General features: G+C 37.7%; 1 protein-coding gene across 5 annotated transcripts in view; it reads right to left on the bottom strand.

Annotated features, from left to right (window-relative positions):
- POLQ (DNA polymerase theta) overlaps positions 1-13,243 on the bottom strand; it is a 90,104-nt gene extending 76,861 nt beyond the window's left edge. For 3 of the 5 annotated variants that reach the window (XM_019652897.1, XM_019652902.1, XM_019652912.1), the window contains exons 1-6: positions 12,912-13,238; positions 12,251-12,430; positions 10,204-10,334; positions 7,699-7,855; positions 5,941-6,049; positions 1,856-2,075 (exon numbers count right to left, since the gene is read on the bottom strand). In XM_019652897.1, coding sequence (XP_019508442.1) covers positions 1,856-2,075; positions 5,941-6,049; positions 7,699-7,855; positions 10,204-10,334; positions 12,251-12,430; positions 12,912-13,089 — 975 coding nt within the window. In that variant the 5' untranslated portion in view covers positions 13,090-13,238. Of the gene's footprint in view, positions 1-1,855; positions 2,076-5,940; positions 6,050-7,698; positions 7,856-10,203; positions 10,335-12,250; positions 12,431-12,911 lie in introns of all 5 variants that reach the window. The other 2 variants (XM_019652929.1, XM_019652907.1) reach the window with 2 other exon arrangements.
- Between the last annotated feature and the right edge of the window lie 13,332 nt (positions 13,244-26,575).

Genomic DNA, 26,575 nt, shown 5'->3' with positions numbered 1-26,575 from the left:
GTTCGGATCCCACATATGAGGGCCAGTGACACTGCCCTCTACAGCTAAGATGCTGAACAACAGCTCAACCTGGAGCTGGGCTGCCATGAGTTGCCGGTGATGGCAGATGGGTTGCCAGGCAGATGGGTTGCCATGGGCTACCGTGTATAGCCAGCAGCCAGTGTGAGCGGCCAGCAGCCAGCAGGCAGCGTGAGTGGCCAGCAGCCCCTGTGAGCGGCCGTCCAGAAGCTGGTGACTGATCTGCCTCGCCTGGGAAGAGCGCAGTGATGGTGCCAACTTGGGCCAGTGAAGCAGCGTCCTCCACAACTAGACTGAACAACAAAAATAAAGGATAGCAATTTGTCTGTTCCCCTTTCCCCAATTCCCCAATAAAAATCTAAGGAGAGAATAAAACAGGGAAAACAGGGACCAGGAAGGGAAGGATGCTGTAATTTAGATAAGGTGGCCAGGGAAGGTCTAAGAAAGTGACATTTGAGTAAAGGTCCAAAGGTGAAGAGTAAACCATACTGATGCTTGGGCATCGAAAGCATTCCAGACTAAGAGTACCTGAGGAGGGAGATTCTTGGCATATTATGGAATAGCAAAGAGATTGTGGAGGGAATCAGAAGGAATACAGTAGGTGAAGTCAGAGCACTAAGATGGTGGGAGCAGATCACATGGGCCTACTACAGGGTCTCGTAGGCTACTATAAAGACGATGGCTCTCATTCTAAATAAAACAGGGAAACATCGTACAATTTTGACCAGAATGGTTACAGGATCTGATGTTCAATTTAAACGATCACAAGCTCCTGACTTAAGTATAGACTGAAGGGGACCAGGAAAGCAGAGAGATCATTTAGGAGGCTATTTCAACAATCCAGGTAAGAGTTGAAAGTGAGTCAAATAGGGTAGAGGCATGAACATGGTAATAGAAGAAAAAGATTAACAGGAGAGTAAATTAATGTGTTTACATATATATTTATTGAGGTAATCAATGCCTAGTCAACTGAAATTTGGGGTACAGAGCAAAGCAACTGAATAAGATTCCATATCAGGCATACAGAGGCTACAAATGCATACCTATGAGGGTACTGGAATACATGAATTCAGTCCTGCTCCCAGCTCTAAACTTATCCTTAGCTGTCCAAGTACTCAGAGACACAGCTCTGCACAAAAATAGAAGATGCTTCCTTGCACAGATGATGAGTCAGTTGTTTAACCTCAGAATCGAAGAATCAGGCTTAGAAAATACTGTGAACTAAAACTTTTTAAGTGTATTTTGGGGTGTGGGAGGGAATTTATCACTTATCAAGCACTTTCTACATGCTAGACAATTTTTAAACATCATGTTTCACTTTTACAACAATAGCAAAGTTAAGTATTATATCCCATTTTATAGATGAAGACACTACGTTCAGAGAGGTTTTGTGATTCAACCAATATCACAGCCATATCAAGTATCTCTAGAGGTAGGTCTGACTCCCAAAATGTTTTTCCACTCTACTATATGTTATACCTACCATCTAACAAAAGTTTAATTTTCCACATTAATGTTCAGTGTAAACTAAGCCATAAGAAAATCTTTTCCCAGTTAAAAAGAAAAATCTACAAAATTAAGTATTATTTTGTATTACTCATAGGAAATGATAGTCATTTAAATTGAAGGCACAACTACATTTCCTCTCTTACCATCACCACCAATTCTTTAAAACAAATTAGCTTAATATTAACAATCCTTCTAATAGATATGTAATGCATATTCAACTACTTTGCAACCCCTAATTTACATAACTCAAAATCTGTTAATTTTCTTGCTAGAAAATGCAATCAAACACAAAGTACTGGTGATACTGAGGTAAAAATATTGACTTAACCTTCACTTGTAGCATGGGTTGAAATTCCCTCACAAGCTTCATTGAAGAGTCATATATGGAATTTCCAATTTTTACTGACTCCAACAGTGGCACAGGACGAAAATCGGTGTGGTAGAGTTCAGCATTCAACCAGGAAGCCACAAGCTTCAAATTAGGAAGAGTAGAACTCATACCAATGATTTGTACAGCATAAGACAGAGAACTGGCTAAATCTGCCTGGCTGTGAAAAACAAAAGAAAATGATGTTAAAAGATGCATAGTATTAACTACAAATGTGCTGCTAACAATATTCTTGGTCATGTCCTTTGGTACATACATGCATACATTTCTTTAAGGTATAAACCTAGGAGTAAAATTACTGGGTCACAGATGATCTTCAATTTGATCAGATAGTGTCAAACTGTTTTCCAGAGAGACTGTATCACAGTAATACCCCACAATCCATATGTGCTTTATTGTTCTATTGGGTTGTCGGAAAAGTCATGACGTATTTTGTCTTTTTCAAATGTCATTTATTTATATAAAGAACAAAGATCAATCAACAATATATTGCCCGTTTTCTTTGATAGCCTTTTGCCATCTTTCAGTGAGCTTCATAATTCCTCGTTCATAGAAGGACCTGTCTTTATTTGAGAAAAACTGAAGAAGGTGCTGATTTACAGCCTCATCTGAATTGAACATTATACTACGCAAGGAGTCTTGAAGACAGCAAAACAAGTGGAAGTCTGACGGCACAAGGTCAGGCGAGTATGGTGGGTGTGGCAACACATCCCATCCAAGCTCCAATAATTTTTGACAGGAGATCAAATTTGTGTGTGGTCTTGCGTTGTTGCAATGGAACACAACTCCTTTACACTTAACAAGCTCTGGACATTTCTGGATGATGGATTCATTCAAACTGTCCAATTGCTGACAGTACACATTCGAATTGATTGTTTGGTTCCTTGGTAGGAGCTCGAAAAACACGACACCTTTAAAATCCCACCACACTGAGAGCATAACCTTCCTCTGATGAGTGTCTGCTTTCGATTTCGTTTGAGGCATCACATCAGGACCAAGACCGTTTGCACATCACATTGTTGTAAACAATTCACTTCTCATCACCAGTTATCAGTTGCTTCAAAAAAGGATTGTTTTCCTCATGTTTAATGAGCATATTGCAGATGTTTATATGCGCTGTCAAATGAACTTTGAGTTCATGTGGAATCCAAATATCGAGCTTGCTTATGTATCCCAGCTTCTTCAGGTGGTTGTGAATGCTTGAATGATGGATGTTCAATGTTTCTGCAATCTCTCGTGTTGTGTAACGTGGGTTTGACTTGATCAATGCCTCTATTTTGTTGTCATCAACCTCGGTGGACCTCCCTGACTAAGGAGAGCCATTGAGATAAAAACCACCAGCACAGAACTTCATGAACCATGGCTGGCACTGACGTTCTTGTAGAGCATTGTCACCGTAAACTTTATGCAACTTTTCACAAGCTTGATGCACGTTCTTCCCTTTATGGAAGTAAAACAGTAAAATATGGCAAAAATGCACAGTTTGGTCTTCCATCTTCAACTTGTTGTAAAATCTCCAAAACTCAACCAAATCACTCAATTTTTTTTTAGAATGAAGCTAGAACTGTCAGCTGTCAAATGACATAGCAATAACATAGATGCAAATGACTCTAGTACTTCCAAAAATGAGCTAGTGCCATCTGTTGCAAACATGCATCATGACTTTTCCAACAACCCAATATGTCCTTGTCACCATTTAGTATTGTCAATCTTCCTAATGTCAGCCATTTTGGAGAGTCTGGGTAATATTTCTCTGAAAAGGCAATTTACATTCCCTTGATTACTAATAAGATTAAGCACCATTTCATATTTATGAACCATTTGCATATGCTTTTTTAAATGCCTGTTCAAGTTCCTTGTCCAGTGATATATTGGCTTGTGTTTTTTCTTATTGATGTGTAGAATGTTCAGGATAATGACTTTCCTCTTTCATTAGTTTTTACTCATCTTTATGTCTTTCCTTCTACTTTCTGTGGCATTATATTTTATGATTTTTTCCAAGTTCTTTAGATGACTAATTCACTAATTTTTCAGTCTTTTATCTTTAATAATATATACATTTTATACTATTAAAATTGTTTAAAAACAATTTTAGATGCATTTCACAAGTTTTGTTAGGAGATATTTTTATTATACTTTTAGTTCAAACTATCTTCCAATTTCTACTGTGATTTTTTTTTTTACCCAAAATGGGTAAAAATGTATTTCTTAATTTCCAAACATGGGGCATTTTCTAGTTATGATTTTCTTACATTTATTGCTAGCTTAATTCCACTGTTATCAGAAAATATATTTTAAATGACTAAATTCTTTAAAATATGTTGTTTTATGGCTCAGGACATGGTAATTTTTTTTTGTAAATGTTCCATGTGTAACTGAAAAGAACACGTATTCTGCTTTTATTTGGTAATTAATTGTTCTACATATTATACATCCAGTAGGTCAAATTTGCTAATTGTATTAGTTTTATCTTCCATATCCCTACTGATTTAGAATATAGATGATTATCTACATCTTTTCTCACATACTGAAAGAAATGTGTTAAAATCTTCCTAAACTGAAGGAACTCCCAGATTGAAAGAATCTACTGAGTTTCCAACACAATGAATGAAAATAGACCAATGCCAAGACACAGCAGTGTGGCACTTGACAACACTGAGGAAGAAAAGGAGCTCCTAAAAACTCTCAGAGAGAATTTTAAAAATTATACAAAGGGTAAAAGATCAGCATGGCATTGGATTCCTCAATAGTAACAGAGAAAATGGAGTAATGTCTTGAAAACTCTAAAGGCAAAAATTTTTAAATCTTCCCTTTTATACCGGGGCAACCTATGAATTAATTGTAAGGCATTTCCAGACATGCAAATTAAAAAAAAACCCACAAAAAACTATACCCATAGTAGCCTGTATACTGAAATAAAGTGGAACATCCTGTAAGATATCCCCACCAAAATAAGGAAGTAAATCAAGAGAAAGACATGTGATCTCAAAAAAAGGGGACTCTGACTCAAGCAAAAAGCAATGGGAATAAATGATAATGATAAAAAGAGATCCCAAGGTAACTGCTATGCAACATATATACAGATAACCACCTACCCAGATTTGAACAACTTATAAGACTTTAGGAGAAACTTCAAGAAGATGAATTTGGTAGAAGAACAAATATATTGGAACATATTAGGTGAAGATTTACACAAATGGAGAAGAGGCTGGGGATAAATAGGTGATAAGTACATAGAAAACCAAGCCATCAATCAAAAAAGACATTTATTAACTTCAGAAGGAAAAAAAAATTATTTAGAAAGTAAAAGTAATCATAATATACTACATGGCTCGGTTAACAATGGCATTTATATAGTCATAACAATGTAACCGAATACTGAGCTAAGCAAAATTATGACATAACTATATTTGGAAAATGGGAAGATGAAAAAAATATAGAGTGATCGGGGATGAGGGAAGAGATTGGGTGAGGTGAGTAAAGGACATTAAAAAGAGCCAGATCTCAACAGGTGGCAGGATGGCTCAGCTAAATAAATAAATAAACAAACAAATAAAAAGAGCCAGCTCTTCATTTTCCATAGTAAGAAGTCAACATGTCATGTGTAAAACTAAAAACTCAAGTAGCTGCATTTAGAGATGCCACTGTAAATAAATTTTTATAAAACTATGAGAGTTGCAAGTAGTTGTTTCTGGGGTGTGTGGGGTGATAAAAAAATACCATTTTCAAAATTAGCTTTGCCTATTTACATAAGATCTGTGTATAACTAACAAATACAAAAACTGGATTTTTAAAATTCTATCATAAAAATGGTCAACAGTCAGAAGCTTCAGAATGTTTACAAAATAATTTAAAATCACTCTCAGCCTTAGGTACTTGTTTCAAAACAAAAATGAACTGCTGTACACGAGTTTGTCCTAATTACTACTTTCCTTCTTTAATTTATGTAACTCATTATGCACTTTTGCAGGCACTTTCTCAGCAGTGTTTAGAATCTCAGGATTGCAGTTATTTCAGGTACTCACCAAGATGCTGATTTCTGAGTAATATAGCAAATCTTAGTCAGCAAAAGTTCCAGCAGATACCCTCGATGGGAGTCTCCCAACATATGCAATTCATCCACAACCACTGTTCCTAAGAGATTTTCCAGATACTAGGTTTTACAGAATTTCACAATTCCAAGAATCTTATATCTTATACAATAAGTAGCTGTAATTACAATAGATTGCAGGTGATGCAAATTTCTAACTATAAAACAAAAATCAGAGTCCACGTAATACATAATTCTTTTCCAAGGTATTTAAGGTATCATAAGTGATCCTATTACAATGTATTCTGAATCTAAAAATCAATGATTAGCTCAACTCAGGGCTAACTCATAGAAAACTGTTTCTCATTACTCACTTTTTAATTGGTAACCTTGTAGAAATATATATACAATATACAATGAGATATCAAAGACATCTCTGACAGTTATTTCCTGTGTTGACTTTCCTATGGAGAAAACAACCAGGGCAACCATTCTCATGTTAGCAAGAAAAACAGAATCAGATAAAAAACAAAGAGATGATTTTAAGGGATGTTTTCATTTGATTATACTAGGTTAGTGAATCACCCTACTACAAAACATAAATATGATCATAATCCTCTTTTTTACTACCTGGATAATCAAACTAGTCTATGCACTTGGAGTAATGCTGAAGAATTACTGAAAATGTAGTATCACTCAATGTCTTCTTCAGTTAAATGTTTTCATAACACCATAGTTTCCATGTGCACTGGTGTCCCTGCCACATATCCTCCCCACCAAAATCAAGATCTTTCAGACTGTTTCCTAAAGACAAATGGTGTTCCTTTTCCCCATCTGTTAGCTATCTCCAAATTACACGGTATGATGAGTTATTTCAGCATTTGTTCATTCATTCATCCAAAAATATTTATTCTATCTAGTGTTCCAGGCACTGTGCTAGGCATTGGATATAATACTTAATAAGATTCTATTGCAATCCTCAAGATATTTAAAGTCAAATGGTGTCACAAGTAATAGAACAATTCTGATACAAATTCATGAATGTTATTTCTCTCTCCAAGCTTTAAAGAGTAGAGCTCATGTGTTATTAATCTTTGACTTCACTCCCTTCTCCTACCCTACCATAACTTTATCATTTAAGTTCACCAGGATCTCAATAACTAGCCAACTGATATTCTTTGGTTGCTGCTACAAACATTCTCTTCCTGTTGCTACTTCTACACAGGGGGCTCTCCTAAGTGGTAAAAAAAAAAAAAAAAGAAAAAGTATTAAGGTAGAAAATCTTCCTAGAGTTCCAAGCTCAAATGCAATGTCAGCTTCTGTAGTTCCCTACCATTTCCCTGTTAAATGGTAGCCTTTGGGTACAGGCCTAATCCAGATATCACAGCACCAGAATATAATAATGAATACACATATACACTAATTGCAAAAATGGAAAATCCAGCCCCAGTATGCTTCCTTCTATTCCTGGTAAAGTTTAGGAAGAAAAGAAGCAGTGAGAAATAACTTGATGGCTCAAGGATATCCTCTATGCTTTGTAAAGTGCAAAAATACAAGGAAGTTGAGTTAATAACAGCAGCAGTACATAAAAAAATTTTTTCCACACAAAGTTCCTAACATTACAGATGCTAATGTCCAGATAGATGACAGACAATAGATGAAAACATAGGACATACAGAAATCACAACAGCTCCACTCCATTCCATCAAAAAATGGTAATAGAAAGTATTTGCTTACTTCCTAATTTTCTTACCTAATAGATCCATCTTATTTTCTTCTATGAGGCGATTGATCAGACCATTGGCTCTCTCAATTGTGCAGACAGCAATATCCAAGGAAGAGAAATGCCCTTTGGGAGAGCTACTGCCCATGTAACCATCTACTTTTATTCCTACTTCCTGAAACAGACTCTGAATTGAGTAAAAAAGAACAATACAGGTGAAAATATTTTATATTCATGAATTGTAAATTGGTTCTATCCCATAACATAGACAAAAGTATCTAAAACATTTATCAGATTACTGTTAGTTGTTCCTGGCCAAGATACACTGGTTCTTTCTAGAATCATACTAAAAATACAAAGTTTAGAATTGACAAAACTCAGTACAGAAAATTTCTATTAAGACAAAGTCAAATAAAATTAAGCATGCCATTTTATTTTTTTATTTTTTTATTTTTTTTATTGTTAGTTTCAGGTGTACAGAACAACGCAATAGTTATCCTTTTCACCCTTCAGACAGAAGCAATCCCCTTCCCCGTCTACTGCCCTCCCACCTCCCGATATCATACTTATCTATTACAATTCCACTGACTCCATTCCCACACTCTACTCCATGTCTCATTACTATATGTATATATAATTATAGTTGACATACAATGTTATTTAACATCAGCTTCAGAAATACAGTGCGGTGGTCAGGCCTCTACACCGACTATGAAGTGGTCTCCCTAACAAGACATGAATCCATCTGGCCCCCTAAAAAATATTTACAACATTATTGATTATATTTCCCAGACTGTGTTTTCTATCCCTGAGGCCATATTGTAGTTACCAATTTGTATTGTCTTGTCCCTTCCCCTTCTCCTTCATCCCCACTCCTTCCCAACTAGCAACCCTCAGTTTTTCCTCTGTGTCTCTGAGACTATTTCTGTTTACATCTCATTTATTCAGTTTTTTAGAATCCACATATAAGTGAGATCATATGGTATTTGTCTTTCTCTGACTGACTTATTTCACTTAGCATAATGTTCTCTAGTTCCATCCATATCATTGCAAATGGTATGATTTCATTCTTCTTTATAGCTGAGTAATACTCCATTGTGTAAATGTACCATAGTTTCTTTTTTTTAATTATTATTTTTTATTGTGAAATACACATTTTTTAGAATTAGTTTCAGCTGTACAACACAGTGCAATAGTTATACTTATGCACCATAGTTTCTTAATCCAGTCGTCTACCAATGGGCATTTCGGTTGTTTCCAAGTCTTAGCTATTGTGAATAGCGCCACAATGAACATAGGGGTGCATATATTAAGCATGCCATTTTAATGACAGCATTTTACAATCAAGCAGTTCAAAGAGCTATTTATAGAAATTAAAATCGGAGAAGAACTACCTTAAGCACGAAACACTTTTAATCTAATTAACAAACAAGAAACTAGCTCTTTCTTTAATGCTATTGTAACACTTTAAGAAACAAATTTATACTTCAAGAGGAAAATATTTTCATTATCTCACTAATTTTTATATAATGAAAGAAGAGTTTTCAAAAGTCAAATGCAGTGGGACTTTGATGTTAATTTTTTTTTTTTAGTTTAATTTTTAACTAACATACCTTCTCAATAAAAAGGATCCTGTCATCATTTTGTTATTCTGGTCTAAGTTGAGAGGATGTTACCATGTAGGACCAGCTTTGTTGGCTATTTGGTCTCTGAAATAACTGTTAAAAAGATTTATTGAACCATAGAACTTTACAGCTGTTCATTCAGTAAGGTATTTCTGAGTCTTTATTGAGTTAACCCACAGTACTGGGGTTAACATTATTATTTTTCCAATGGAAAAACTGAGGCCCAGCAGATTATATGCCTGGCCTAAAGACACAGTAGGAAAACTGGGACTAGAACCCAGATTTTTTGGACTACCAGTATAATATTCTTGCCATTCCACAGCACATTTTTTTCATTGCAGAAATCACAATAATAAATTTATTCTATTTAATTAAACACTGTATTTGTAAAAATGCCTTAAAAACCAGTGAGCATCATACAAATGAAAATGTTATTATTCATTTTTGCAGAACAGAGGAAAAGACCACAGGTCTGGAGCTTTACCTGAGCACCAACGGATCCTGTTCTTCATCCCCCAAATGTTACCAAATGGCCCTCAGTTAGGATGGCATATGCTTCCCAATGCTCCTTCCTCTCCATGCTTCAGTCTATTCCTACTCTTCAGTTAAAACGTTTTCTTAACTTGCATGTCTATGTACTAATTGAAGTATTCTATTTAGTTACTAAGGAAAAGTTCGTCAATTTTAACACAATTTTCACTCATTACTCTTTTAATTTGATGGCTCTTTGTCCTTAATGCAATAAAACAAAGTTTCCCTTCATAAATGGTCAACAATTAAAGCTACATTGGGATGCAATAAAAGAAACTTTATTTTTTACTTGCTTTTATAATTCTTTTTCAAATGAATAAAGCTTTGGCTGCCAATAACAAGCCTTATCACAATTGCAAACTTAGTACAAGAACATTACCTGGAGATAGTATTTCTTCTCTTTAGCCACAGAGACAAAGGGCAGAATAAACAAAGCTTTCTTCCGCATTTCCAAAACCCGCTTCAAAATAAGTAATTCAGCAACAAGAGTCTTCCCAGCACTTGTAGGAGCTAAAACATGTCATTCCACAAGGTTATCACAAAGAAATAATATTTTATATACTGCATTAAAAAATGTTTTAAACCATATCCAGTAACTACAGTGCCTAAGACTAATCTATCATTAAGGCCCTACTAATGATGGAAAACTTTATACACTTAAATGCCCCTAACTTTAACTCTCTGAAGTCTCACACTGAAAATAGGGAATTATTAAACATATCTTTATATCAAGGATAAATTATGGAAATAAAACAGAAATAAAAGAATAAATGATGAATATTATTGAGTAACTAGCTTGTACCTAAAGATCATTTCCTTTATCTACTTAAAGGTTAAAAGCCCTGCTTTGAGAAAGGAGATGAACAACTTTAATATATTGTGATAGGAGTTTTACAGAGGTTCAAGGAGAGGAGCTGTAAGGAAGTTTAGGGAAAGGAAAGAGAACTTATGAGAAGGAAGGGTAGTGGGGAAGAGACAAGGAATGCCAAGGAGAAGAAACATTGCAAACACCTGGAGGAAAGCCTGGAATGTTCAGGTGCCTGTAAGTAATTTAGTGAGCCTGAAATATAAAACAAGTAGGGGAGTGAAAAAAGAGATATGAATGTGCCACACGAAAAAGCATTTTATAATCCCACCATATAAGGAGTTTCGAATTTATCCTGAAAGTACTGCAGAATACTAACGTGCTTTATGAAAACGAGTGACAAGGTCGTATTTGTACTTTACAAAGATCACTTTGGCTGCAGGAGCAGAGCAAGACCAGAGAGAAAAGAGAAACTAGTTATAAGGCTATTGCATAATCTAGAAGAAGGATGATAGTAAGCATAATCTAGAAGACAGATGACACAAGAAATACCGGGAGTGTCAAAAAAATGTATATAAGTACTACAATTTTAATACAGTTTTTTCCTTTATTAAAATGTGTATACATTTTTTTGGCACCCTCCGTATGATAGTAAACTGGGTGATGGACCTAAGAACAGAGAGAAGTAGTCAGAATCAACATATTTGAGATTGTAGACACTGGACTTGGTGATTAATTGATGTGAGCTGGTGACCAGAGTTATGAATGACACCCAAGTTTTGCTCTAAGCAATTGAAATGGTCAGGCCATTCTACCACTGCCATAGTTGCCACTAGTTAGCACTTACTGTATACTTTCTATGTACCCAAATCTGTTCTAAGTGTTCTCTCATGCTCGCTCACTCACTCTCTAGTAATTTGCAAAGTTACACATCCAATAGTGGTATAGACAGTTTACAGACACAACCAGTCTGACTCCACAGCCTGAACTTATATCTACTGATAAATTGTCTAATTATTTTTTGCAGCCATAACAAAAAATCTGGATGACTCACAATTTCAGAGAAAACTGATACAAAGGAAGTGCACATTACCAAATAATTAGTTTCTAAAGTCAGTAGAGTAGAAAGGTTTAAAGTATACATGTCAGAGTTGTCCTTGAAAGCCCATATAAAATTTCTATAAAGTATAGAAATTTTATTAAGTATATAAAGTACATATGGTTTTGTGTATTGAAACCTGTACAAGGAGGTCAATTTATAAACATATAATTTATAATGTTCACACACTGAAAAGCAACTGAGATAGGCTGGAGGAAGAGCAGATTTATATCTCTCATTGTACACGCACTCTGGACATAGGTTTGTTGATAGAAGTGGCAAGCAAAATAGCTCTCTTTAAGCTGTCTTTTCTTTCCTTCCCTCCACTCAGCCATATAATGAATTTTGCATAATTTAAATATGCATATAATGAGACTCCATTTTTCATATCTATTTTAAGGCCTTCTCTAGTTATAAAGCACTGTTTCAACCATCTTTAAGAAAATCATAACTACCTCAATATAATATTTGTTACATTCATGTCTTTAAAATAGAGAAATTAATTTTCATAAATTTGAATACCTGAATAGACTAAATTCTTTCCTTCCAGGACTTGTCCAAGCAAAAGACATTCTGCCTGCCATTTAAACATCATTTTTACACCAAAACTGTGATATTTCTCCAGAATCGCTGTAGGAAGTCCCCAGTTTGCCAATAGCAGCTTATCTATTTGATCGTCAGGAACTGTTTGTTTACATTCCCCTTTCAGAAAAAAAAAAGAAAAAGAAAAAGTAATTAATAGTTGAATTTAATTTAGCATATGACTTCAACCCTCCACTGTATTTTGGAATTCTTATGTGTTGGAATGAGGCTCTATAAAGCACACCTGACATAAAGCACATTCAGTATAAGGATCTGTAAGGAGTACTGGGCACTATTAGGAGAGCGCCCTCTCCAGGTTGTGAGATTTGGCCAACTAGAAAGTTGTTTCTGTAAAGATCGAAAGACCCAGAAACCACTTGAGTGTTACTACCAGGCGATCGCTGAATATAAACTGAAAGCACGTCCGTATCTAAACCGAAAGTGACCTGTCGCACCAGAGCCGAATCACAAACTGAGAAGGAGACTAGAAGCTGAGCAGATTGTGCAAATAAGCAAGCTCCACGCGGTGAGAACACCTCTCTTCACACAGTCGGGATGAGCTGCCCACCTCGCCCGTTGCCCACAGAATGCCTACGAGTACCTGCAGCTGCTGCCGGCCGGCCGCCTCTGTCCATCAAGCTGCGTCCCAGGCCGGGGGGCGGGCTCAGCACCGGCCCGGAGGGAAGCAGGGGGCTGTCAGTGCTGTCATCGCCGCTTCCCCAGGAGTCTGAGCCTAATGTTGAACGCCGCCGTTTCCCACTCCACCGCGGACGATTCATCTCGAACTCTTCTCGGCTGTTCAGGGACAGCCACAGTTCCAGCGTCCTCTCCGTCGGGAGAAACCCGGCCTGGTAACAGGTGTAGCTGTCATCTTCCCGCCACTGCCTTCAAACTCAGGCCTCCGAGCCCGCCCCGGAACCATAGAGTTCTCAGTGATGAGAGTAACCTGAGAACCATAGAATCGTGAGGAAGGAGCGGCTCTCGCTGGCGTCTCAGACCTCCGACCCTTCACCTCCGTCGTTGATTGGTGTGAGAGAACCAGAGTTGGACCTAGGTTTAAAGAGGCGGGCGAAATAACTCGGCGTATATAATCTGCATTTATAATCACACTGGCCTAAACATTTTCTTTTTCTTTTTGTCCATTTCTGGTTTGAATAGCAAGGTTTGCTAACTTCTTAAATGAGCTGCCCATAATAGGTAGATCAAAGGGAAGTAAGTCTTCTTTACATATTGGTATTTTAAAAAAAATTATTACAGATTATGTGTGCAATACATTATACAAGTAAAGATTTATAATGGAGCATACTAGACTCCTCTCTCCAGTGTATGATGGTAGTAGGGCAGAGGCTATTTCTTTACACAATTTCCACGTTAGCCATCATACACTGTGGGTACTATAATGGGGAGTTAGGGACTGCTGGTGGATAGACAGACCCCTTAGATGGCTGTATGAATGCTGCTAGGAAGGGACTCTGGATGTACCTAAGTCATCATTCTGTGCTGAGAGCTTATTAATGGACGTGTGCGCCACCGTTTGGCAAGGTAGAATCAAATGCGTTCTGGACGTAAAGTGCTGCCGGGTTAATTACCTAGTTGCACAACCCATTTCACTAAGCAAATCTAGTTGAAGAAAGCCCTGCTCTGAAGAGACTGTGCTAGTCTATAGCACTGAGAATCTCAAAAGGGCCAATCCAATTTAAAAAAATAATAAGACTAATAGGAGTCTGGGAAATAGCCCTTGAGTGTGAATTCTCCTGTGAAAACCTGGTTTATTAAAAAAAAATTTTTTCAAACAATATTCTAAAATTCCACAAGATGGAGACATTACTCAATGAGGGAAACATTTTTTCCTAGTTGCCTTTTAGGCATTCATTCACTTACCGTATTTCCCCATTTTTAAGACGCAACCTTTTTCGAAAAATTTGGGGTCTAAAAACTGGGTGCATCTTTTATACAGTGGTTGTAGATTTTTTTACTTGCATTTCCTGCTTTTTTCGTGCTTGTTTTTGCACTCATACAACCACTGTATAAGACGCACCCAGTTTTTAGACCCCAAATTTTTCGAAAAAGGGTGCGATTTATACCTGAGGAAATACGGTAATTATTGATCATCTACTGTGTGCTGGGCACTGGGTATAGACAGGAAAGTGGCATGAAATAGCTCCAAATTTCAAAGAGAAAGAGCCTAGAGAAGGGGATAGACATTAAACAAATAATTAATTAATCCTTTAAATTATACTAATGCTCAGGCAGAAATGAACAGAGTGCTACCAAAGAAATAAAAAGGATCCTAATTTAGATTGTAATCTTAGAAAAACTTTCTGAGATGCAGTATAGCACGGGGTCAGGGCAACTCTGTAGCCAATGAGTCTAGATTTGAAGACTTAATAGCTGTGTGATCTTGGGCAACTTGCTTAACTCCTTTGTGCTTCCTTTTTTTCCCCTTTTTAAAAAATCTATGTGATGGGGATATAATAGTAACAACCTACTTGGTTATTATGAGCACTAAATAAGCCAGTATGTGTAAAGTGCTTAGAACTGTGCCCAGCACATAGTATGTATTATTCAAAGAAAGAGATATTTAAATGTTCTAATATTGCTCCCAATAGAAATCCAGCATTTTGATAGGAAAACAATAAACCAAAGAAATCTCTCACAAAGTTATTCTATTTTTATTAAGTGAACTGTGATCAAATGGGGAAAATAATTAGGAAGGAATTATGAATATGAAATTATGAAATATGTTTTATGTTATCCTAGTAAAAAGCCTAGAGAATATTTTTAAATTTATAATTTATTTCAAACATTCAACATCTATTTCTAATTTTAAAAACTCTTACAAAATATAGAAGGCTACTTCTCAAAAATATTAAATAATTTTTTATGCTAACAGTTACTGTAATAATACTAATACAGCAGAAGTATTTTCCATCTGTCTTTTAATTGTGTCTTAGCTTGTGTTCCTTGGCATTTTTATCTGTGGTAATTCTTCAAGGCCTGAGTTAAAACCCTCCAGAAAAATAATGTGCACATATCTCCTGCCGGTGACCTGGAAGACGTACCAATTCTGGACAACTTTAAACTTAATCTCTGAATTGGCTTTTTTTTTTAATACAAAATAGTAGAATGATATTAGACACTAAGGGCCAGATTTGGACAGGCTTCTAGTCTTATCACTTCAATCTACAGAACAGGTATTTTTCTGTTTTATTTACTAAGGGTGATACCCTTCTTGGGTTTTGGCATTATACAGGAGATTTCAGATTTTACCTCTCTTTTACCTCTCCTTTACCCTACTAGGAACCCCAGACTCTTGTCTCCCAGAATACATCCATTAAAATCCACATTCTAGACCACCAGGAATCAGTAAACATCACTATGGAAAACTTTGGTTCTAACGCTTCACTTATTTAGATTTTATGATTATTTGACATTTCTGTCTTACAAGGAAACCTCTGGTTTTACCAGTTTAGTCATGAATTATTTTAATATATTTTTTACATAGCATCCAGAATTTTAAGGAAAAGTGTGCTGTGCTAGAAGTGGTTTCTTGCTCAGTCTAGTATTACTGAAAACAGAAGCAAAGGAAACAAATAACAATTGATGTACATTCAACGATATCTTATTTTAGTAAGTTTGAAGAAATAATGAAGAATGATTTTTTTCGGGCCGGCCGAGTGGCACGATGGTTAAGAACTGGCTTGGGACGCCAGAGGGTCCCAGTTCGGATCCCACATACGAGGGCTGGTGACACTGCCCTCCACAGCTAGGATGCTTAACAGCAGCTCAGCCTGGAGCTGGGCTGCCATCAGTAGCTGGCAATGGCGTAGGCTGCAGCCCCTGTAGCAGTGGGTTACCATGGGCTACCGTGTGTGGCCGGCAGCCAGTGTGAGCGGCTAGCGGCTGCAGTGAGCGGCCGTCCAGAAGCTGGCGACTGATCTGCCTGGCCCGGGAGGAGCGCAATGATGGTGCCAACTTGGGCCAATAGAGCAACGTCCTCCACAACTAGACTGAAGAACAAAACAACAGCAACTTGTCTGTTCCCCTTCCCCCAATTCCCCAGCACTGTTCCCATCCCCCCAATTCCCCAATAAAAATCTTAAAAAAAAAAGAATGATTTTTTTATTGAAATTGCAGAGGTTATGTGAAAATAAGATTTACACAAACTACATTTGTGAATTGATCAAAACAGAATTATCTACCCAGACTGAATAAATTCTGTGCTTCTCATGAGTGGAATTTGCAAAAAAGAAAAAAGAGAAGTCACTTCGAGGGGTAAAAAGTATAACTATTGCACTGTGTTGTACAGCTGAAACTAATTATAAAAAATGTATATTTCACAATAAAAAGTAATTTTTAAAAAAAAGAAAGAAAAGAAAAGGAAGCTGAAAAATATACAAGATCAGAAATATGGGATTCTAGTGATGCTGACTGGGTCTAATGTGCTCACATTAAAGAAGATGCTAATTAAGAGGACTTGGTGTTTGAGTTCACTGTTTCTCAGCTGAAATAACACCAGTGACTGCACATTAGGATCCAGCGGGGAGCCTTAAAATTGTCATCCTGTTCCTGGAGATTCTGACATAATTGGTTTAGGACAGATGCTAGGCACTTATCTTAAAAGCTTCCTAGGTGTTCCCAATATACTGCTGGAATTGAAATCACTGGTAATCCAAGGGATGAGGCAGACTTAAATTCAGGTGGCTTCACTGAAGAAAATTTTAATAGAGGCTTAAAATAACAAGGAACTCTGAAAAGGACCTATTTCTCCACAATGGCCCAAAGAATTTGTCAAAATAGCTTACTTGCAGATGGGGATGGAAGTAAAATTGAAATAACTTCCACGGTCTAGGTTAAAACATCAGAAAACCAACTTAAAGATGGTCAAACTAAACAGCTAATGCCTGAAAGAGACTAAATTTATTGAATATGTAAGAAGAAACCTGTAACTTCTAAATTCATTTACAGGCCGCTCTCTCACGTCTCACGTGGTAGCAGTGCTGACTGCTTGTGCACTGAACACCAAGCAGACTCTATGAGGGAGAAGGATGAGCAGTAAGCCTGGGAATCCTAAGGATGTGGTTTTCAGAGTAGAAATAGTCTTTGATTAGATGGGGGAGGTGGGAGTACTCTGCCCAGGGAAAAGGATCAAAAGGAGCCCTGCTGGAACGACTTTCTGCTTGGTTTGGGACAGATCACACCTAAGCAAGCACTCCAGGGCTCATTTGGGTCTTTGAATATACAGTTTTTAGTTTTTATTATATTTTTAATATTTTTTATTTTTCAATTGCAGTTGGCATACAATATTATATTAGTTTCAGGCCTACAACATAGTGATTAGACATTTATGTAACTTATGAAGGGAGCACCCTGATAAGTCTAGTACCCATCTGACACCATACATACTTATCACAACATCATTGGCTATAATCCCTCTGTGAGTGTACAGTTCTTAGATCAGCCCTTTGGGATTCAGAGGATTTCTCCGAATGTTACTTTTTTTTTTCTTTCATACTCTCAATCTTACCCCTCTTCTTATTTAGACAAAATCTTCCCCAAATCAACAACAAACAGGAAAATTGGGTGGAGGGTTTGCTTATAGCCAGCTGTTTGGGTGGAGGGCCTAGTCAGGGGTACATTTTCTATCTCCATTTTCACTTATTCACTTTTCTTCCCCTCCCTTTCTGTTTACATTTAGTCACTATTAAGATAGCATACTCTTATGCATAATGCAATGAAAATTTTCATCTTTAATAAATTCAGAATCCTCCATGGGAAGAATTCTTTTATGGTAAGGGAAACCTTACACTTACCTGTAGTTTTCAAGTTAATAAAATGGCCCTTAAAGTGACTCATAGGTATATCCTTAAGTGTAATTTCTATGATGTACTATACAATCTTTTGAGTATGAATTGGTAAATAAACATAATACATTTCATGATTCCACCTCATTCCTTCCTGAAGTGGAACCAATTTACAAAGATCACATCTTCACTGCCCATGGTAGTGGCATACACATTCTCAGTTATGTCAGTGACAACTGTGAAGGACAAGGACATACAGATCCTCCTCTCCTGTATCACCTCACCTGCAAGGACAAAGCAAGAGTGTTTCCTTGCTTTGATGTCATGAGTAGCTCATCTGTATTACATCTGTATTACAAGCCATGAAATTTGGCTTTTTTCTTTGGACATTGGAAAACTACTGAAGAACAAGAAAAAAACAAGTACCAATTTATGTTAAAAGATGACCCTGGGTCTTGTGTGGGGGGAATAAAAGGAATGTAAAGGAGCAAAAGCATAATGGAGGAAATGAGTTAATAAGACTACTGCCATCTTCCATTAAGTAAATATTGGCATCTTTTTGGCAACAGTGAAAATTATCAGATTGTACACCTATACTGAAAATAGATTGCTTATCCATCTGATGTAGGGTGCAAGGGAAAGAGAGAGGTCAGGGTGATTTTTTTTTAAAAGCTGGAAGTTCTTTGGCATAATTTAACTGACCATACATAGCATTTTAATCTTGCTGTATCTACCTAACTGTTATGTTTTACATTCATTTGTTCACATTTAAACATTTTTATGCCTACAAGGGAAAAAAATTAACATAAATGAGTAAAGTGAAATGAGTGGGGACTGTGAAAAACTATAGGTTTCTTCCTTGGAAATTGCACGTGGCAAAGACCAACAATAGCTGACCCCTAGTAGTTATTCACATCTTCTTGCATGGTAACAAAATTCAAAAATTTTACCTAGGCTCGCGGCCATCGAAAACACTGACTATGAATCAGGGTTTGGTCAGGAAGGTTGGACTATATGAATGATACAAAATAAGAGGTTTGTTAAAGGTATTAGATCTTATAAAACTGTGAGGTGGTGAAGGCTGCTTTTTACTTCCACTTGTAGTGGTGAGTCTGAAGTCGATGCAGGTCAGCAGGGCCGACAGTTGGGAAGGAAGGCCAGGTGTGAAGAAGAGAGGAATGAGGATAAACTGGAACCTGCCAAGACAAACTGGAGTCTGTAAGCAAAAACAAGAAACCTCATTTGTCTCTCACTGCCTCTTCCTCTCTATGAGAAAAGTAACAAAACATTTGTAGCCATCTTTAATCTACTATACAGACTATATTTCTTTCCCTTCCTTGAAGTTAAGTATGGTATGTGACTAATGTCCAATAAGCACTTTGGTGTTCATGATGTTTCTAGAAAAGGATTTTTTTTTAATCTTCTCTTGGGATTAAATAGGCTTTCAGAATCTAAGTATTGGATTAACCCATTCTGGAACATTCTTAGATATCATATTTAAAATATTGCTCAACTATATTCTGCCCCTGTCTCCCCCAGGTCTCCATTTAGAAGTACAGTATGTTCTTCTATTCTTCCCTGTCTTTTAATCCCTCCCTCCGTCCCTGGGAAAGGATACTTCCAGCAGCTGAGATGGCACAATAGGATCTTAGAATTTTCTCTTTCCACATACTGTCTTGTGTCCTTCAACAAATTTTTTCAGGGAACTGTTTGGACTTGAAATTTTTTTAGTCATTCAGTTTTGCAGGATTATCTTTAAACATTGATTTAGGGTTTTCCTAAAATATTTTGTCATCTTGAAAATTTTAGCTGATGGAGGCCCATGTCTGTCTTTCATTAAGTAGGAGTGGAGGGGGAGAAAAAGATTACCTTAATCTGTGCAATTACTCAACAAACCTTCTGTCTTAAAAATTGCCTTCTCGGAGAGGCCTTCCTTGACTCCCCTTTCTAAATATCATTCACTGGCTCAGCACTCTCTTTTCCCTCCCTGCGCTTTATTTCCTTCATGTCACGTATAACTCCCTAAAAATGTATTATTTGTTTATTTATAGACTGACTTGCTCACCAGCAAGTAAGTTTCATGAGGGCAGAAAGTTTTTCTTTGCTCTTTTATCTCCAGCACTTAGCCCAATGTGCGACACACAGTAGACACTCAAAACATTTGTGGAACAGATAAATGACAACTATGTCAGTCATTTTCCTGGGCTCAGGAACACAGTGATGGAGGAAACAGACATAGTCTCTTCTCTCATGGATCTTAATTTCAAACCATCTGTTCCCTTTTCTGAAATTTTTCAGTTTTGTTATTTGATTTGGAAATTGGAGGCTTAGTCTGAGGAAGCCATTATTGAGTGTGTCATGTTCTCTGAAACATAAATATTAACTACTCATACCAAGGACATCAACTGTGACCATCTGAGAAGCATTCCTGAACTTTGAATCTCCTGGAGCTTAATATTTGAACCCTGATTTCCTCATTCTGATTTGTCCTTCTTTTTCCACCTGGGATAAGGGAGGAAATAGCTATGAAAACCTTGAAGAAAGAAACTCATCAAGGGAGAATACGGCAATCAGTCATGAAACAAACTAATAAGAGATGTTTATTATTTTATGTCTGACTCCTTCCAGATCTATGGTCTTCCTAGGCTACACAGTGCTCTCTATGAGGTAGCCACTGTTCTAATTGTTTTAGTTAACAACTAAATAACTGTTTAATTGTTATATGGGATGTTAATTGCTTTAACCTCATAACAACCCTGAAAAGTTAAGTAACTTGCCCAAGGTCACACATCTATCCTGGAGCCTACATGCATACAGTCTGGCTCCAGTTCATTCTCACCCCTTTTAATATTGTCTCAATCTCCTTTTCCACCTTTTTCTGCTCTCCCCCGTCACTTTGTGGATAATTTTGATTCCTGGAGGAAATGCCAAAATTACTATTATTATTATTTTAAAGATTTTATTGGGGAATTGGGGGAGGGGAACAGCACTGGGAAATTGGGGCAAGGGGAACAGACAAGTTGTTGTCGTTTTGTTTTTCAGTCTAGTTGTGGAGGACGTTGCTTCACTGGCCCATGTTGGTATTATCATTGCGCTTTTCCCGGGTGAGGCAGATCGGTCGCCGGCCCCTGGATGGCCGCTCACATGGCTCTTGGCAGCTCACACCAGCTGCCAGCCGCTCACACTGGCTGCCAGCCACACATGGTAGCTTATGGCAGCCCACTGCAGCAGTGGGTCGCCAGCAATTCACAGCAGCCCAGCTCCAGGTTGAGCTGTTGTTCAGCATCTTAGCTGTAGAGAGCAGTGTCACTGGCCCCCATGTGGGATCCGAACCGGGACCCTGCTGCTCAGAGCTGGCGTCCCAAGCCAGCTCTTAACCAACGCACCACCCGGCCGGCCCCAAAATTATTTTTTACATCTTTGTCTTCTCCCACTATTTGAAATATGTTCGAACATGGACTCTGTCAGGAAAGAGTTAGGGAGGCGTCTTAGATCCCTGCGCTGCCCAAGAACAGAGCAGCTGAAGGAGAGCCATGTGGGTTTGGGAGAAAGAATGAGCCAATCAGACACCAAAACAGGATCTGCTCAGGGTATAAGGATTGTGTCCCTGGGGCATCAGCAGCTTAAAATTAATAAATAGATTAACCGAAGTGAAGGCATAATATTGCCCCCAAACCATAGTTTATGCCACAAAACTTGCACAGCATCTTCCCCCAGGATGAAAGTGGAGAACAACCCCTACTGTTCCCTCCAGGCCATTTCCCTCCCTCTCAACACATGCCTTGTGCTTGCACCCCTGCCAATAACCTTCACCTTGCTCACTTCTGAAACTGGGAATCTTTGTCTCATCACCCCGCACATTCTCTTCTCTGTGCTCCAGGACAACCCTAAAGCCCTCTTCATAATTATGAAGATAATGGCTTGAATCAGTTTGCTGTTTGCTTTTAACTTTTGTACTATAGAAGCTTTGACTTTGAGATTCTGTGTTAAATATATGAACATTTTACCTTCATGATTTTTAAACTTTTTAATCTTTCATGAAAAAGGGGGTGGGGGAAGAAAGTTGGAATATGGGTTTGAAGGAGATATTTTGAAAAAAAGTTTTCAGAGAAAAATTGAGAAAGATTGAGACATTAAGAGAAAAGTACCAAAAGAAATATAGAAATACGAACAAAGAAAGAGAGCATGTGTATAACAGAGAGAAGAAATTGAATAGACAGAATGGGTAAGAAAGATGAAAAAAAAAGATTAAGAAATATTGACAGAGATGAACAGAAATTGAGTTGATTTCAAAAAAGATGTTGAGAATAGAAATTTCAGAGACTGGGATATTGTCAAAGATTGAGAGAGAGTGAATGAGTGAGTTTGAGTAAGAGAGAAAAATTGAAAAAATATTGAATCAGGATGAGTGAGAGAAATTGAGTTTTGAAAGAGTCAGAGACAGGAAGGGGGTAAAAAGAGTAGAGGAGAGAAGGGAAGGAAAAAGCAAGGGGCAGATAGGTAAGGAAAAGTGCAGGAGACTGACAGAAATAACAGAAATTGGTTAGACATAGACAACTGAGAGATATTACAAAAGAAAGAAAAATGCTGAGAGGGAATAAGAGAGATTTTGAGAGAGATGTTGGGATAAATTATGAGATTTCTCTGTACTGTGTTGTCTCTTATTCTGGGACACCTGTCAATCATTGTCCCATTTCCTAGGTTGATTATTTAACCTAAATCTTTTCTTTCCTATTGGCTACTGCTTTATATTTTTGCTTTTCTTGGCTTCCTTTGGTAGGCTGCAGAGTGTGAGTCTACTCTTTTGCTTCTAGATCCATGGCTTATTCTAAGGCTTACACACCCTCTGAGCTAGCTGACAAGAGAAGTGGGAAGAGCCAGGGTCAGAGTCCCCACCCCATTCCAGAGACGCTAGACCAACAAAACGATGGCTGCTACTACGGTTTGAAGCAGGAAACAAGTCTGTTATAGTCATAACTGACTCCCCTCTCTTCAATGCCAGAATAGTGCTTGTCACCCAGTAGGCACTCAATAAATAAATGGTGAATAATGTGCAGCATGGTGACTATAGTTAGTAACACTGTATTGCTATTTAGAAGTTCCTAACAAAGTAAATCTTAAAATATCTCACCACAGAAAAAAAAAATTTGTAATTATGTACGATGATGAATGTTAACTAGACTTACTGTGGTGATCATTTCACAATACTATATATACAAATATCATATCATTACATTGTGCCCCTGAAGCTAATAAAATGTTGTATGTCAATTATAAAATCAATCAATCAATCAATCAATCAATACATTTGGAGGAAAAAAAAGTGATGAATGGATGAATGAAAAAAACAAACATGAATACATAAGACTTCAGTTGGTTTGAATAAGATGGTGGCGGGTGGGGGGGAAAAGTACCACGATGAGACAAGTAAAGAGTTAATGGGAGTGGTCTTGTGAGCTGGCAGGATGGGACAAGCAAAGAGCTAACAGGAGCGAGCTTGTGGGCTAACAGAAATGAGCTTGAACATTAACCACTTGGCTCTTATTATCAAATTAATCCCCTGTCCAGCACTGCACCTACAGCTGACAAGGACCTTACATCCATCATAGGTGAGAACAACAGTTTCTAAACACGGCAGTAACCCCCTGCAAACTAACAAACACCCATCACAGATGGGAACAGAATGGTTCCCATTTGCGACAGCAACCCCTTGCAAGTAGACATTCATCATAGATGGGAACAGGACAGTTCCAGGAGAAGACAATTGTAACAGCAGCCCTCCTGCAATCTGACAAGCACCTACATCCCACTTGAAAAACTATAAAATTCCAGCACTCCTCATTGGTGCAGTTGTCCCTCATAGGACTATGCTGTGGCTAAACACTTTTGCCAATATCTATTTCTCTCCCTCTCTCTCTCTCTCTCTCTCTCTCTCTCTCTCTCTCTCTCTCTCTCTCTCTCTCTCTTTCTCCTTTGACTTTCAATAAATCTTTTCTCTAGATACTCTTGTAGAGTCTCGTACATTCTTTTACATTCTGTGAACAACCAGGGGTTAATTCTACACCAAGACACACCACAGTGAAAACAAAATTAAAGGTCAACAAAAATCATCAGCCAGAATAATTAGAAAAAAGTATAGTGAGAAGTATAGAGAAACTGACTAGTTTGGGGATTTTTTTAAAAATTGAGTATGTATGTGAAAAAAGTAATGGTAGCTTTAAATCTTGCATATAACATGCCATTGTGGGAGAGCAGGGAATCAAGTGCAACCATTCCAACAGAATGCTGGAAAAGTGACAGAAAAATCCCACAAAGATAAGGAAGTAGAAATCGGTCTAAATATATTACTAACCATTATCCTATCAAACATAAAGACTTAATCCAAACTTAAAAATCTCAAATTGGATTTCTGTTTTAAAGAGACACACCCATAACCTTAAACAACTGGCAAATGTAAAAGTAAAGAGGTGGTGGTATCAAAAGGCCGCAGGAGCCAGGTTAGACGGTTAGTCAAAGGTAGAGAGTTTCAGTTTAGAAAGAATAATGACTATTTCCAGCAAGTTATATTAGTCTCCAAGCATACTTTTATTGAATGAATTTGTGATTGAATGGATGAATGAAGGGCGGGACATAAAGGGTGGGTCTGGGTGGTGCAAGGGTCTGATTGTATTAAAAATTACATTTAAATACAGGGTGTTTCAGCAGAGGAGACACTAAAGAAACTGCATTTTCAGGGAGACACACATCCAGCAGACTCGAAAATGGGCACTCGAAGGGGATTCGTGACAGGTAAGCATGGGGAAGGCAGGGAGGAGGAATAGGAGATTTAAGTGGTCAAAAAAGATTCCCAAGCAAAAAGGAGCAAGATTAAAGGATGCAAATTACTCAGCTCCATTCTCATTGGAAGGAGATGATAGAGGGTTGTAAACTTGGGGAGGAAGGACTGGTTGCCTCATGAAAGTCAGGGGGTGAATGTGAGACTTCTGTTACTGAGAGTTAGTATCTGCTTTGCAGGGCTCCCATACTTCTAATCGGTGCTGGCCTGGCCTCCAATATCCTCATCACAGAATGTGATATATAAATGATGTATTACAGAATTGTACACTTGAAACCTATGTAACTTTATTAACCATTGTCACCCTAATAAACTTTAATTAAAAAAAATAAGAATATCCATCATTAGAAGCTCCATCTGGCAGCAATGTGTTTCATTCACTGCAGAATCACCAGACCTAGATAAGTGCCCACTTGTTGGAGGCAGGCAATAAATACTTCTTGAGTAAATGCAGTGCCCCTACTAGCAATTCTGTGTTGACTTTCCATAGTCCTGATCCAGGAAAACATCCAAGTCCATTTGAAACATGTGCTTTGTTTGTTTCATATGCTAGTTTAAGCTGTAGACTCTCAATGCTCTTCCTGGGAAAGTGGGTAGGGATTTAGTATATAGAGGTGTCAGTAAGACCAAATTCATTCCCAGTTATGCTACTCTAAGACTTTACTTCTCTTCATCTATAAGAGGATGATAATTTTACTTTATCCTGTGTATACGAAACACTTAGATATCTGACATGGAAAACATCTCCAAATATTACTATATTGTATAGCATTCTAATGTTATTGTATGTTACTGCATCATTGCATTACTGCATTTATTCTGAGAATTTTTTTTTAAGACTTTTATTGGGGAATTGGGGGAAGGGGAACAGACAAGTTGCTGTCCTTTTTGTTCTTCAGTCTAGTTGTGGAAGACGTTGCTTCACTGGCCCATGTTGGCACCATCATTGCACTCTTCCCGGGCGAGGCAGATCAGTCACCGGCTTCTGGGCGGCCGCTCACAGCAGCTGCTGGCCACTCACGCTGGCTGCTGGCTACACACGGTAGCCCATGGCAACCCACTGCCACAGGAGCTGCAGCCTACACAGTCACTGGCAACTCACAGCAGCCCAGCTCCAGGTTGAGCTTTTGTTCAGCATCTTAGCTGTAGAGGGAAGTGTCACTGGCCCTCATATGTAGGATCTGAACTGGGGCCCTCTGGCGTCCCAAGCCAGGTCTTAACCAACACGCCACTCAGCCGGCCCTATTCTGAGAATTATATTGAAGAACAGATGCTTGGCTGAGTTTAATTTCTCTTCAATTAAATGCCAGGCTGTGGCCTATCCTCTATTATTGCTTTTCAAACTTTTTGTTCTCAACTTCTTACATTCTTAAAAATCATTGACAACTCCAAATAACTTTTGTTCCTATAGGTTATATCTATAGTTATTTACCACATTAGAAATTAAAATTGAGAAATTAAAAAATATTTATTTGAAAATAAAATGTTAAATGCATTACATGTTAACTATTGGGTTGTTGGAAAAGTCATGATGCATGTTTGCAACAGATGGCACTAGCTCATTTTTGGAAGTACTAGAGTCATTCTCATCTATGTTATTGCTATGTCATTTGACAGCTGACAGTT

Source organism: Hipposideros armiger, unplaced genomic scaffold (genome assembly GCF_001890085.2).
Source record: "Hipposideros armiger isolate ML-2016 unplaced genomic scaffold, ASM189008v1 scaffold_8, whole genome shotgun sequence".
Taxonomy (NCBI): Eukaryota; Metazoa; Chordata; class Mammalia; order Chiroptera; family Hipposideridae; genus Hipposideros; species Hipposideros armiger.
The sequence above is the reverse complement of the archived record's forward strand: the minus strand, read 5'-3'. Positions and strand labels throughout refer to the sequence as shown.